The 15,654-nt window shown below is 41.7% G+C and overlaps 1 protein-coding gene across 1 annotated transcript in view; it reads left to right on the forward strand.

The window, feature by feature from the left end:
- The first annotated feature begins 235 nt into the window (after positions 1-235).
- LOC147105634 (uncharacterized) overlaps positions 236-15,654 on the forward strand; it is a 163,904-nt gene continuing 148,485 nt past the window's right edge. The window contains exons 1-4 of the mRNA XM_086010181.1: positions 236-349; positions 9,628-9,681; positions 10,942-11,016; positions 11,144-11,372. Coding sequence (XP_085866307.1) covers positions 301-349; positions 9,628-9,681; positions 10,942-11,016; positions 11,144-11,372 — 407 coding nt within the window. The 5' untranslated portion in view covers positions 236-300. The remainder of the gene's footprint in view (positions 350-9,627; positions 9,682-10,941; positions 11,017-11,143; positions 11,373-15,654) is intronic.

The following is a 15,654-nucleotide window of genomic DNA, read 5'->3' on the forward strand; positions in this document are numbered from 1 at the left end:
ATGCACAAAAAAAATAAAAACCGTAATCTTCCATTCAGTGCAGTTCTTTAAATTGAAATCATTGACTTTAGAAATTTACAGAAAATAATTTTTACACCTGTAGAGATCTATGTGTCTGTTACAATTGCCACAAGTTTAATTACAGGAAATCAACATACTTCACTTTCACTTCCTCATTCCATTTAAATAGCTTTGAACTGATCTGCAATATAAAAGTAAGGCCATTCAAGGGAACCTCAGGTAGCCAGCAGCACTAACTAGAATGACATTGAGTTTCTAGTTTAGCCTCAAACTAATACAATGAAATACTCTGTATTAGCGGTGATCTGGGTTCTTGCCCTCTTTAAAGGTAAGACTTTTCTAGATATTTTTGTAAGTTTGCACATTTTATTTGTACTGAGGTATGTATATATTTAAAATATATTAATTGAATCATTGTGTATGAGCATTGAAAACAATTTATGAAGAACTTGAGATTAGTTGATTTAAACAAATAATTGATTATATTTTCCTTTTACATTGCACGTTACCTAAGGCTCTTAACTAATAACTTGTTCTTTTATTTTGTGCATAACTTACTGCTAAATTGCCGATGGATAAGAAATAACATATTGCAGGTGTCAATTGAAAATCAGTACAGTTTCTTTAGTACAGTCCCCACCACTTACACCTTTCGTGTTATCCCGGGCTGCCGCCTATATCGGACACATGGCGCTGACCATTTGTCATTGGCATAGGTGTCAATTACAAAGGCACCGCTTATAACGTATTAAGGGTGCTGACTATTTCAGGCAGTTCAAGCAGCTTCAATCAGCTGTTCACATCTTGCTGAAGTACAATTACCTTAGTGATGTGTCTGCCATTAAGCCCTTTCATGATTTCTGCGACTTGGATCAGGCAGCCCCGGCGCCTCCAGTTTCCTCTCCCCAACCTGGGGACCTCTAGAGCTCCTGCGCCTGCTGCGAGCCGTTTTCTTGCTGACTCATTGAGCTCCTTGTGGATGGAAGCCAGGTGGCGGGGGATGATGTGCGACTTGTCCCGCACTGTGTTGCCCATCAGCTCCAGGATCTCAGCCATCAGGTACTCGAGGACCCTGCCCCAACGCTTTCGTAAGAGATTTACCTTTGGAAGGAGGTGAGTACACTCTTGCACCACAGTAGATACATTAAGATAAAGCAGCCAGCAAAGGATTCAGCCCAAAACTAAGGTTATTCTGACAACTAATGTAAAAAAAAGTATTCTTTAAATTTTCTGGTTACACCATCCATCATGTATAGCGGGCAAAGCACTTTGACCCCCAACACACTTGCTATAATTGGTGGGGTCTGTACATAGTTTTGCACTTTGAAAAGGTAAACCATTTACTATCACAATCAATAAAACATAGATTATTTATTTTAAGATAATATGAATTACAATTATATTACAATACAAAATAATTAAGTCTTCAAGATTAATACCATTGTCCTTTTCTAAATTATGATTCAGATAAGAACATAAGAACATAAGAAATAGGAGCAGGAGTAAGCCAATCGGCCCCTCGAGCCTGCTCCGCCATTCAATAAGATCATGGCTGATCTGATCCTAACTGCCAATCCACTATCACAGAACCATCTCCTGCATCTAACAGAATTGGACACATGAAATAGGAGCAGGATCAGGCTACACGGCCCCTGGGCCCGCTCCGCTAACCACAGGGCCATGACCGATCCGAACCTAGACTCATGTCCAAATTCCTGCCCGCTCCCCGTAACCCGTAATTCCCTTTACTTCTAGGAAACTGTCTATTTCTGTTTTAAATTTATGTAATGATGTAGCTTCTACAGTTTTTTGGGGCAGCATATTCCATGGACCTACCACCCTCTGAGTGAAGTAGTTCCTCCTCATCTCAGTTTTGAAAGAGCAGCCCCTTATTCTAAGACTATGCCCCCTAGTTCTAGTTTCACTCATCATCGGGAACATCTTCCCCGCATCCACCCGATCCAACCCCTTCACAATCTTATATGATTCAATAAGATCACCTCTCATTCTTCTGAACTCCAATGAGTAGAGTCCCAATCTACTCAACCTCTCCTGATATGTCCATCCCCTCATCCCCGGGATTAACCGAGTGAACCTTCTTTGTACTGACTCGAGAGCAAGTATGTCCTTTCTTAAGTATGGACACCAAAACTGTACGCAATATTCCAGGTGCGGTCTCGCCAATACCTTGTACAACTGAAGCAATACCTCCCTATTTTTATATTCTATCCCCCTAGCAATGAAAGCCAACATTCCATTGGCCTTCTTAATCACTTGCTGCACCTGCATACTAACCTTTTGAGTTTCGTGCACCAGGACCCCCAGATCCCTTTGTACTTCAGTACTTTCCAGTTTCTTGCCATTAAGATAATAACTTGCTCTACGATTTTTCCTGCCAAAGTGCATAACCTCACACTTTCCAGTATTGTATTCCATCTGCCAAATCTCTGCCCACTTACTTAGCCTGTCTATGTCCCCTTGCAGGTTTTTTATGTCCTCCTCACTCACTACTTTCCCCCCCATCTTAGTATCATCTGCAAACTTTGATATGTTACACTCGGTCCCCTCCTCCAAATCGTTAATATAGATTGTAAAGAGTTGGGGACCCAGCACTGACCCCTGCGGAACACCACTAGTTACTGATTGCCAGTCTGAGAATGAACCATTTATCCCAACTCTCTGCCTTCTGTTAGATAGCCAATCCTCTATCCATGCCAGAATATCACCCCCAATCCCATGATTTTTTATCTTAAGCAATAATCTTTTGTGTGGCACCTTGTCAAATGCCTTTTGGAAGTCTAAATACACTACGTCCACTGGTTCCCCTTTATCCACCCTATATGTTACTTCCTCAAAGAACTCCAGCAAATTTGTCAAACATGACTTCCCCTTCATAAAACCATGCTGACTTTGTCCTATTAAATTATGATTATCCAAATGTCCTGTTACTGTCTCCTTAATAATGGACTCCAAAATTTTACCTACCACAGATGTTAGGCTAACCGGTCTATAGTTTCCAGCCTTCTGTCTACTGCCCTTTTTAAATAAGGGTGTTACATTAGCAGTTTTCCAGTCTGCCGGGACCTTTGCCGAGTCCAGGGAGTTTTGGAAAATTATTACCAATGCATCCACAATCCCTACCGCCACTTCCCTCAAGACCCTAGGATGTAAGCCATCAGGTCCAGGTGATTTATCCGCCTTGAGTCCCATTATTTTACCGAGTACCACTTCCTTAGTGATTTTGATCGTGTTTAGCTCCTCCTCCCCTTTAGCCCCCTGTTTGTCCAGTGTTGGGATATTCTTAGTGTCTTCTACTGTAAAGACTGATGTAAAATATTCATTCAGTGTTTTTACCATTTCCATATTTCCCACCATTAATTTCCCGGTCTCATCCTCTAAGGGACCAACATTTACTTTAGCCACCCTTTTTCTTTTTATATAACTATATAAAAACTCTTACTATCTGTTTTTATATTTTTTGCTAATTTACTTTCATAATCTAACTTCCCTTTCTTAATCAATCTTTTTGTTATTTTTTGCTGTCTTTTAAAGTTTTCCCAATCCTCTATCCTCCCACTAGATTTGGCTACCTTATATGCCCTTGTTTTTAGTCGAATACAATCCTTAATTTCTTTACTTAGCCACGGATGGCTGTCTTTTCTTTTACACCCTTTTCTTCTCAGTGGAATATATACTTTTTGGAAGTTGTAAAATAACTTAAAATTATTGCAAAGTTTTCGGCTGTAATGGCTGTCAATACACTTTGATAGCAGAAAATCAGATGGGCTTTTATTAACTGAAGATTTTTCTGAAGGACAGTTTCTCATTCTCACTCTTTGATTTTCTTTTAGCTGTAATGCTTTCTAAGTTACGTTTCAGTGAGCAGCATGGACAGAGTGCTAGGTGAAATGCATGGGATTTGGATAGACCTTTAGAAAAACTGGACTATGTCAATGCTTAGACTTGTATGCAAAATGAAGAATAAACTCTCTCCCCACACAAAAAAAGATGAATTAATTGATTATTTTTTATTAGTTTGAACAATTTTATGGACTAGTGTGCAGTGTATATTGTTAGTTTTTCATTTCCAGAGTAGGAAGTTTGGCATTTTCTAATTTTTTTTTGACATTATAGATTTAATTTAATTCTAACCCTCTGAGGACATTTAAAGTTGAGTAATGTTCCTCTGCAGCTTAATTATTGGCGGATTTAGCTCTGTTTCACTATGAGGGTAGTGCAGTTGTCAGGAGCCACCTCCAGCTCAGGCTGCTAAATTTCAGAGCTGTTTGCAGTACTGCTATGTGACTGCACAACAACAAACAAGCACAAAAGATACCACAGCTTTTAGAGTCAGCAGATGGAAAGGCAAGATTTGAGAAGCAGAAAGCAGCCTGAATCTACTTTCAATGACTGCATTTATGTAAGGGATAATACTATCGTTTCCAGATATCCAGTGACTCTGAAACTAATGGTCACCTGGTAATCAATGTCCACAAGAACAAAGAATATGTTGTCACTCAATAATTTAGACAGGTTAGTGATCCAGTCTGGAAATGCAATTTGTTTTGAGAAGGCTGACACTAACGCAGGTAAAGTAATCACTTCAGACCAATACTGGTTTCTAGTGGCTGAAGCTTGGGCCGTGATTTTCTCATTGGATGCGGCTTGGGAGCGAGTCAGCTGGTTGATGGCTTTTTGACAGCTCATTGCTCAGCGTTTGACAGCATTGAGGTGCTGCAAACACTGACAATCACTGTACAAAGGTGAGCTCTTGCACCCAGGCTCTCCAGTGACTCCCTCCTTAGGCTAGAACAGATGACAACTGCAGGTGAGGTTATAGAAGCGATCTGTCACGGGTGAGAGAGGTTCTCCCAATGAGGTGTGACTAGACATACAATTCAAAACTTGTTACCTACAGAAAAGTGTAAATGCATTAAAAATGATTTTCCCAACAGTTTCTTACCTCTGAAACTCACCAGTGCACCATTGGATCCTTCACACCACTTCTGCAGCTGTCATCAATGCAGAAACATTCCAGCAGACTCACAACACACCACACTTACCTGGCGTGGTGTCCGGACATCGGGAAGCCTAAGGCAGAAATGGCAAAATTGAAAAAGAGCCCATTAACAAGTATCAAGTACCTGTTAACAGGCAGTTAAGTGGCTATAATCTTCTTCCTGCCGCTAGGTGTTGTGTCCATGCGCAAATCGGGGACCCGACACTTGGGAAGATTGATTGGAGGCGGGTTGAGAGCGGGTTTCCTACCCGCTGTCAATCTTTGTGATTTTGACAGCGGTCCCACCTTCAAACCCGTCCCCTGAGCGCCAGCAATATTCCGGACATGGAGTGGGTTGGAAATGATTCTAATTTTTCAGAATGAACTGCGTTGATTTGTAGTGTTTCCTCTGCAGAAGGAGTGGTCCATCACCATTTTATTGTTTTTTTTAGCACAGGCTGGTGCTTAGGAAAAGAACGGCCCAATTTACTTTTACAATTCACACAAGCAATCTTTCCTTGTGTGAGTTCTTTATTTTCATTTATTTTTTATCAAAAAAGTTTAGAGAGTTCGTTTTTTGTTGGTTATCTGGCTGAAACTGGTGAAAAAACTAAATTAAAATGAACTTAAACTCTACACAGATTTTGTTTTCTGTGTTCTAGAATCAGAATGAATGTGAAGGATCATAGTGCAGCTAAAACAACTCATGATTTTTGTACCTGCTATGGCCCGCACACCATTCCGTGTTTTGTGGTAACTGAGCAGTGTATGTATTTTTGACCCACATTACAACAGTGACTACACTTCAAAAGTGCTTTGTTATCTGTAAAGTGCTTTGGGAGGTCCTGAGGTTGTAAAAGGCGCGATATAGATGTAAAGCTGCCGTTCTTTCTTTCCTATTTCATTTCTATCTTTCTTTTCTGTACTACCTTTTTCATTTCTTTTCTATCTTTTGTTTCTTTTCTATCTTTTTATCTTCCTATGTTGCATGTTATTTCTATAACTGAGAGTAGGGTTGTTTATCAGTTTCCAGATTTTTACCAGTGCCACTTTGTAACAGGCATTTAGAGGTCCAGGAGAAAGAGCTGGGGTGACTAACTTAATTTTTCCTTTTCTCCAGGTGGTGAAATGTATAGCTTCCTATTGGCAGCACCTACTAATAACCCACTGAGATTCAGAACTAACAGTACTGAGAGTTGTAAACTCAGAGCCTATTTTATGATGGCGTTCAGCACCACTGTAGCTAATTAACAGGAGGTTTCAACCCCATGACGAATTCATTAGGAGGCAGGAATTCTAGTGCCTGTGCTACCAGTCTGCAATCAGAGTAGTTTAGTGTGATGCACCTCATGTCTTGTAATGTATCTCATGGACATTTTGTGTAACCACTGTAGACCTGCGCTGCTAAAGTGATTGGGCCTAGCAATGAATAAAGTTTGTTGGGTGGACTTTTAACTAAAGAAACATTTTACAACCATGATAGAAACATAGCAGCTCTATCTGACAGCAGGTACTCCATTAGGGCAGTAATCCCTCTATATTGTTCAGCCTGGTATAAAACAAAAAAGAACCCAGAAAGGTTATTTTGCAAAAACAGGTATTTCAGATATCCAATATTTGCAGTTTTTCCTGGTTAATTTAATGTTCATGTGATAACTCTTTACTCTTTCGAGGGGGCACCTCTAGAGATGGGACTAAAATCCATTTTTGTCAAAAGAATTCAAAATTATCATGAATTCAGATTAACATTGACATTACTTTAGAGCCACAAATCAATTGCATTTCCAACAAAGGTAGATGTGGCAAATCATGTGAAAACTGTCTTCTGCTAACTGGTGGGAGCTTCCATTTCAAAGATCACACAGAAGCTTTTAAACCATTTTCGCAGTTATACCCTGCAGACCCTGAGAGATGGTGCCCTGAAGCTCTGGGAACCTGGGGGCCATTGTTCTCTCCAAATGGTCCCCCAAGGCCTGAAGACCACTGGGCAATGCATCTATGTTGGATTCACTAATTGTTTGAAAAATCTCTGTCGTGGAGGATGTTTGTGCTGCCAACACTCACTCTGGATAGGTTTGCATTGTATTGAGTCTTTCTCAGAGGAAGGCTGACCCCTTCCATCTGTCTCAGGTCTTCGAGATAGTCCTCAGTGTCTCAATGTGAGTGTGATGCTCATCCAGCATCCTCCTTTTTAGGGCAATACTCCAGAGAACTGGGTTTTCAGGCTCCGGAGTCAGGGGCTGATATCTGCCGAGCCTCTGCTCCCCCATTTTTACCTCTGACTCCTTTGTGCCCTCATATGTTGTGTTTCATCCAGTGAAAAACCTTATTGCAATAATCTGCATTCCCATAGGTGGATTTCTCTGTGCTGGTGAATGAGAGAGAAAGGGTAAATGATGGTATGGGTGAGGCTGTGGCTGGTTGGGCACAGTTGGAAAGCCATTCGCCTTTTTCTTCCTCCTCCTCCTGCTACGCCTAAGTGCCATCCTGGCAAGGATAATCTAAAGGAAAAGAAGACGAAGAGATGTTACAATGTTATGTGGCGACCCCTACAGTTCCTTTATAGATTTTGAAGTTACCCAATCATATTTCTCGTTAATGTGTTTGCTGTCTCAAACCATTGTACAGACAAGCTGAAGATGTCACTGCCCCTTGTACATCTTTGCCCCCAAAAGGTTTGCCATCAAAGCTCCCCAGTATCTCCAAGTCTTTTTCCTCATGAGGGCTCAGAGGTTTATTGTAGGAGGAACCGCCACCTGGCCTGAGTTTCCCAATGGTTAAAGGTCACTTTCTCCTGTAAGGGATACAAGTAAAGACATGAATATTACACTAAACAGAATTTTACATTACAGCAGTTTGAGACATTAGGCTAGAAGAGGGGCAGAAAACAAGAAAGGACAGGTGTGGTAAGTTAATGAGGCTTTCTCGTTCATGGCCCACTGAGAGAAGGTGTATTTGTAGGTTACAGGTGGACCAGGTTGGGAGAAGAAATCAAAGGTTCAGAGTACAGTCCTAGAGCACTGTGAAGGTAATAAATGAAGGAGTGCCACACATATAAAAAGACTGTAAGGAAGGGTCAGTGGGGATAGATAGCTTACCTTGGCTGCTCTGGTGAGGTTGTTAAACTATTTCCTACACTGCAAAGGAGTTCTGAGGTTCAAGGAGGTGGCACTCACTGTCACAGCCAACTCCGTCCACAAAGTGTGTATCAAAGGCTAGGCCTGTCTTTGACCCGAAACTCCGAACATCCCGTCGCTCCTGCTCCATGAGGTGGACATTCAGGTCTGGCTCTCTGAAGATTGCTGCTCTTCCCTTTGAGCTAGATGTCATCCTCCTCGCTCAGGTTGCCTGCTTCCTCCACTGCAGCCAATGGGGGTGAAATTAGTCTTGGGATACAGAATGGGCAATAGCGCATCGGCCGCCTGTTTTACACTCCACTTGAATTTCTTTTCCATTGACTTCAAGATGAATTTCACCCCTTTAAGCCACAGTGGGTTTTACATTTTGTTGCACCAGGTCTGTGCTTCTCCATTACTTATTTTCTGCCCTCACCCAATCTGGCCACCATTCAGCGTGCAGCTTGGACTCGCTTTCTGCTTCGTTGCCTTTATTCCGCCCCCATCCCAGGTGTATCTGAGGCTTTGCAGACTAGGTTTACACAGTCTGCATGTCTCTCACTATTTAAGTTATCTGACCCGCAATTTACCGCCCACAAATTTATGACAGCGAATAATCTGCCCTGCTTTAATTCATGGATCATTTTTAATTTGCTGTAAATGACATAACGGGCCAGAATTTATTGTAACCTGCAGACGAACAGTGCCCTGCCCTTGCTTGTTTGATTTCTGTGAGCTTTTGCATGGCAAGTTGCTGCAAGTGGGAGATGGGAACAGCGCAGCTCCCTCTACAGGGCATCTGGGACCTGTGTGAACAGGGCAGTCTGAACCAGGAAGTGTAAGTTCGAATAATGATTTCATTGTCAAATCAGTTACAGAAAACAAAGTAAAGGAAGGGAAAGAAAGATTGGTTTAAGAGAGAGAAAAGAAAGATGAAGAAAAAGTTAAAAAAGCATCACTTTTTAAAATCTCAAACTACAATTAAAAGCTGAAGGAATGAGACAACACACTTGTAAAAGTTAATTTTCAGTGCCAGAGAGGGTGTTTGCCAGTAAAAATGGGACTTAGACTGAAATGGACAACCCCTAACATTCTGTGGTGGGTTTAGTTTGTATCTATCACCCAAGTACAGGAAATTCACGCCATTCAATGTATTTGAACGGTGAGTCAGACAGCGAGATGCCATTTTCGGGAAGCTAACGCCAGAGTGGCACATCTCAGACAGCAGCTTTTGGATTTTCATCTTTAACCATGCGTCTGCCATCGCCTGAAGTTGCTATATGATTTGTGCATAAATAACAGTCAGCACTGTTTGTCTCCCCATTATTTTGACACTAAATTCTGGCCCATTTTGTTTATGTTTGAATGTCAAGAACAGTAAATCCTGCAGAAAAGTTGTAGAAAAGTAAAATCAAGGCTCTGATTATGTTCTAAATGTGTTGATTTCTCATGATTATTTTATCGAGTAAAATTGATCTTGTTCTATCACAGGCCATGTCTCTGCCAACACGTGGGCTAACCAAGACTATGCAGAGTCCACTTTTGGTAAGTTGATATCAAAAAGCAGCACAGCCATTTCTATAATATAGTAAATACAACTAAGCTCAAAAGTTTAGGCATTAAATGTATTAATGAAATTCTAAACATCTAGTGAGGTACTGTCATTAAATTTTCCTTGTTTTTTTTTGGTTTAAATTTGTTTGTGGGCATCTGACTACAAAGTCTAACTCAGCCTTAATTTGCTGTATTAAAAAAAATCACCATTATGATGATCCAAAGTTCTGTTCTTAGCACGTTTTCATTAATGAGTTTGATTTACAATTTAAAATTCTCATCCTCCTGTTTAAATCCCTTTATGGCCTTGCCCCTCACTGGCTCTGCAATCCCCTACCCTCTCCCCGGAACTCTCCATTCCTCTGACTCTGGCCTTTTGTGCATCACCCCTTCCTTTCACCCCACCAATGGCAACCATTCTTTCTGCCACCTAGGCCCCACACTCTGCAATTCCCTCCCTAAACCCCTTTGCTTCTGCCTCCCTCTCCTCCTTTAAGGTTCTCCTTTCAACCCACCTCTTTGATTAAGCTTTTGGACTCCCCTTTATGCCATTTTCCAGTGTTTCCTTGGAGCTTCCAGCAGTCCATCAGGGAAATTCAAACCCTTTCCTAGGCGTGTGTTAAAACGTCACAGTCTACATCCAGTTCATCCCTCCCTTGTGAGACATGGAAGCAGTGTACACTGAAGATGAACAGGAAATGTACAGTGTCACTGAAAACTACAAAACAATGCAGCTAAAAATTATATTAATATTAAACAATTAGAGATTTATCTATTGTTACACTCGGCTCTGGATGGGAAGAGGTATGCTCCAGATCATAGGGGATGATAAGTCCACTTATGGAAATGGCCAGTGGCACTGAACTCCATAAAATATCTAGCGTAAAAAAACCAAAATGTGACTATTCTAATCCATGGACAATTAATCAGTGTGTCCAATATGTCTGGGTGAATTTCCTGAATCCTATTCAGAATTTTTAAAACTTCTAAATCTGCTTGAAATGTTATTAATATGTATATATTATTTTAGGTCTGTTAGTGTCCAAAAGAAACTAAGGACAAATGTACAAAACTGATAAAAGCAACATTTTTGTTAATAAAATGGTGACAAGTTCTTTCATTGCAATTAGTTTATTTTAACAAAAGATGATTGTATAAGCACAAAGATAACATTTTGAAATTAAACTATCTGTTAGTACCATATACTCCATAAATAGTTAACTCAGATTTAAACCTATCATTTTGCACTAGACCTGGACCAGGCTGCTCTTACCCAAGTCTTCAAGCGTACAGTGGATGGTTCCTCTCAATCGCAGCAAAACCATCGTGAGTACATTATGTTGAATATATTTGATTGCCCAAATGCATTAAGGCAGGTTGTAAAATGACACTGATCCTATCAAAGTAGTAATCTTCAGTTGTTGTAACAGAGGGAATTGTCCTTTTCTTCCAGATACCTGCAACACATGGGGAGTGGGAGCATTCAAGAGGTTTAACAATGAGTTTTTCCATTTTACATCAACCTGTGACCTTATCATGAGCAAGCTAAACAAACGTGGGCTTGATGATTATGAGGTGAAAATCCGCCGAGGGTCAGATGGGATTCTGGAACACATATTCATCAAAATTGAAACCACCGAGATTGTTGTGATGAATGGGACAATTAAGGTTAAAGACCAGATGTAAGTTAAATTCCGCAGGATTGCTTTTGATATTAGATACATAGAAGATAGGAGCAGGAGTAGGCCATTCGGCCCCTCATGCCTGCTCCGCCATTCAATGAGATCATGGCTGATCATCCAAATTCAGTACCCTGTCCCTGCCTTCTCCCCATATCCCTTGATCCCTTTAGCCTTAAGAAATATATCCAACTACTTCTTGAATACATTTAATGAATTGGCCTCAACTGCCTTCTGTGGTAGAGAATTCCACAGGTTCACCACTCTCTGGGTGAAGAAATTCCTCCTCATCTCTGTCCTAAATGGCTTACCCCTTATCCTTAGCCTGTGACCCCTGGTTCTCGACTCCCCGGCCATCGGGAACATCCTTCCTGCATCCAGTCTGTCTAGTCCTGTTAGAATTCTATAAGTTTCAATGAGATCCCCTCTCATTCTTCTAAACTCTAGTGAATATAAGCCCAATCGACCCAATCTCTCCTCATACGTCATTCCTGCCATCCCGGGTATCAGTCTGGTGAATCTTCGCTGCACTCCCTCCATGGCAAGAACATCCTTCCTCAGATAAGGCGACCAAAACTGCACACAATACTCAAGGTGTAGTCTCACCAAGGCCCTGTGCAACTGCAGCAAGACATCCTAGTTCTTGTTATCGAACCCACTCGCTACAAAGGCCAACATACCATTTGCCTTCTTAACCGCCTGCTGCACTTGCATGCATACCTTCAGCGACTGGTGCACAAGGACACCCAGGTCTCGTTACACTTCCCTTCTCCCAATCTATTGCCGTTCAGATAATAATCTGCCTTCCTGTTTTTGCCACCAAAGTGGATAACCTCGCATTTATCCACATTATACTGCATCTCCCATGCTTCTGCCCAATCACCCAACCTGTCCAAATCATACTGGAGTTTCTCGGCATCCTCCTCACAGCACACACACCCACCCAGCTTTGTGTCATAATTATAAGACTTCTATGTAACTATATCCTTGCTGAATACTTCCAGCTCCCATTCCCTTAGCAGCTAACTTTTTAATATATTCAATAGGAATTAACTTTAAAATGACTCTATTGCTGTAGTGGGAAAATGGGAACTATATTGAAAATGGAATAATATTATACTTACTCTATCAGGTGCTACATTGACTGGTTTGGGATTTCTTTAGAAAAAGTAAAACAAGTTACTATAAAGTGAGATAAAAAAATAAAATGCTTGAAATACTCAGCAGAGCAGGCAGCATCTGTGGAGAGAGAAACAAAGTTAACATTTCAGGTCGATGACCCTTCATAAGAACTGGAAGAAGCTGGAGATCGAACAGGTTTTTAAGCAAGTGCAGGGGCAGGGAAAGGGGGGGAGGGGAGGAAAGAACAAAAGGGAAGGTCTGTGATAGGATGGAAGGCAGGAGAGATTAAGAGACATTAAGAGATGGTGCAAGGCAAAAGGAGATGGTAATGGGACAAGTTTAGAAAAAAAGATGGCTCTAGATGGAAGGTAGAGAGACTAAGAGACATTAAGAGATGGTGCAAGGCAAAAGTAGATGGTAATGGGAAATAACAACAGAAAATGCTGGAAAAACTCAGCAGGCCAGGCAACATCCGTGGAGAGAGAAATAGAGTCAACGTTTCAGGTCGAAACCCTTCGTCAGGACTGAAAAAGCACAGGAAATGAAACAGATTAAAAGGCCAGGTTGGGGGCTGGGAAATGGGGATGAGAGAACAAAAGAGAAGTGAAGAGACATTAAGAGGTATTCAAAACGAGTCGAGATGGTGATAGGAGTAGTGGAGAGACAAAAGACGGCTCTAGACTAGGTGTGAAATGCGCTGGCAGAATGAGAGACAGCTGCCATGTGGGAGAGAAAAAAAGGGGGAAGGGCACAAAGCAAAGGTGTGGATAAAAAATATATGTAAAAATGTAATAGGGGCCGAGGTTATGATCTGAAATTGTTGAACTCGATATTGAGTCCAGAAGGCTGCAAAGTGCCTAATCGGAAGATGAGGTGCTGTTCCTCGAGCTTACGCTGGGTTTCCGTGGAACAATGCAAGAGCCCGAGTACAGTGAGGTCTGAGTGGGAATGGGGCAGTGAATTAAAATGACAGGCGACCGGAAGCTCAGGGTCATTCTTACGGACTGAATGGAGGTGTTCCGCAAAGCAGTCACCCAATCTGCGTTTGGTCTCCCCAATGTAGAGGAGACCACATCGTGAGCAGCGAACACAGTATACTAGATTGCAAGAAGTACAAGTAAATTACTGTTTCACCTGGAAGGGGTGTTTGGGGCCCTGGGCAGTGGGAAGGGGGGAGTTAAAAGGGCAGGTGTTGCATCTCCTGCGCTTGCACGGGAAGGTGCCGGGTGAAGGGGAAGGGGTGCTGCAGGTGATAGAGGAGTGGACTAGGGTGTCTCGGAGGGAGCGGTCCCTACGGAATGCTGAAAGGGGAGGGGAGGGGAGGATGCATTTGGTGGTGGGATCACATTGGAGGTGGCGGAGGATGATCCGTTGAATGTGGAGGCTGGTGGGGTGAAAGGTGAGGACAAGGGGAACCCTATCGTGGTTCCGGGAGGGAGGGGCAGGGGTGAGGGCAGAAGTGTGGGAGATAGAACGGACACAGTCGAGGGCCGTGTCAACCACGGTAGAGGGGAATCCTCGGTTGAGGAAAAAGGAAGATATGTCAGAAGCACCGGTGTGGAAGGTGGCATCATCGGAGCAGATGCGGCAGAGACGGAGAAACTGGGAGAATGGAATAGAGTCCTTACAGGAGGCGGAGTGGGAGGAAGTGTAGTCCAGGTAGCTGTGGGAGTCAGTGGGCTTGTAGTGAATGTTGGTCAATAACCTATCCCCAGAGATGGAGATGGAGAAGTCGAGGAAGGGAAGGGAAGAGTCGGAGATGGACCATGTGAAGGTGAGGGAAGGGTGGAAATTGGAGGCAAAGTGAATGAAATTGTCTAGTTCAGAGATGGTACTGGGACAAGTTAAGAAACAAAGGATGGCTCTAGATGAAGTGTGAATGGCTCTGGTAGAATGAAAGACAGCTGCCATGTGGGAGAGAGAAAAATAATATAAAATAAATGGAAAAAAAAGAAAAGGGGCAGAGGTTATGGTCTGAATTTTTTACATGTAACTTTAACTCTGTTTCTCTCTCCATAGATGCTGCGTGATCTGCTGAGTATTTCCAGTATTTTATGTTTTTATTTCAGATTTCCAGCATCCGCAGTATTTTGCTTTTGTACTATAAAGTGGGGTAACTTTGTGATAACTATTGAATGCAGTATTACAAAATATTACTTTCTAAAGTTGTGCTAAATTGTAGAATATTAAAACAGACTTAATAACAAGCTATAAATGGATTTACGATTTGGTCACACATTTCATGTGGGCAAATCTTCCCCCAAGGTGGCCCATTGACTCACTTACTTAGTATACCACAGGATGGCAGTGCAACACTGCTAAAGGCAGAACAGTGTTGCCGTGTCAAATTCTGAGTAAAATCTTGGAGGAAGGTAGAAATAGCATTAGCAGAAATATAGTGCATTTATACAATTGCTCAGAATCAGTCACTATCTAATACTGTTACCGTTCACCTCGGGATCAACTTGGTTTTTCAACCATAAATTCCAAGGTTTTTGGGGCTTGGTAGAAAACTAACATTCTCTCTTGGTTTTGTGTTTTATGAAGCTTGAAAATCAGATACTGAGATGCTGCGGCATCACATTTCTTCAAGTATAGTGCCTTGGAAACAGGAATGAGTTCAGATTTATTAAGCAGGGAGAACTGGAACTCATTTAACAGATTGATTCCCGATCAATAGTCATATCAGGCGGAGGTGGATAGTTTTCTATGTTAAGGAGGATGCCCTTTAACCTAGTGCTTCCTCGCTACTGGGTTTGTCTTATTTGTAATTTTTCACAGCTTCATCCTTAATAATAAATGTACTAAAGGTGGATAAAATTCACAAACAAACTGCTGGCCATCTGGTCATTGTCAATTCTATTTTTTGAGTGTCTTTTCCCTTACACGTCATGACGTTATCTGAAGATTCCTTTTTCATTCATTATGGATTATCTTGTACAAAACATGATTTTACACAAGTACTGGAGATGAGTAGAAAAAAGAGAGGAAAATAACTTGAATTTGAAAATGTGTTTCATTTAAGTAACTGAAGTATACAGGCAGGTTGCACTGTGCTCGACTTCCTGCAGGAATAGATTAGTGGTCCTTTTCTTGCTCCCAGCATACACTTGCCAGAACTTTTTGAATTGCCTTTGAGGCCCATTAAAGTGGTGTCCATGAA

Source organism: Somniosus microcephalus, chromosome 17 (assembly GCF_052327205.1).
Source record: "Somniosus microcephalus isolate GS21.2 chromosome 17, FLI_Smic_1.0, whole genome shotgun sequence".
NCBI lineage: Eukaryota > Metazoa > Chordata > Chondrichthyes > Squaliformes > Somniosidae > Somniosus > Somniosus microcephalus.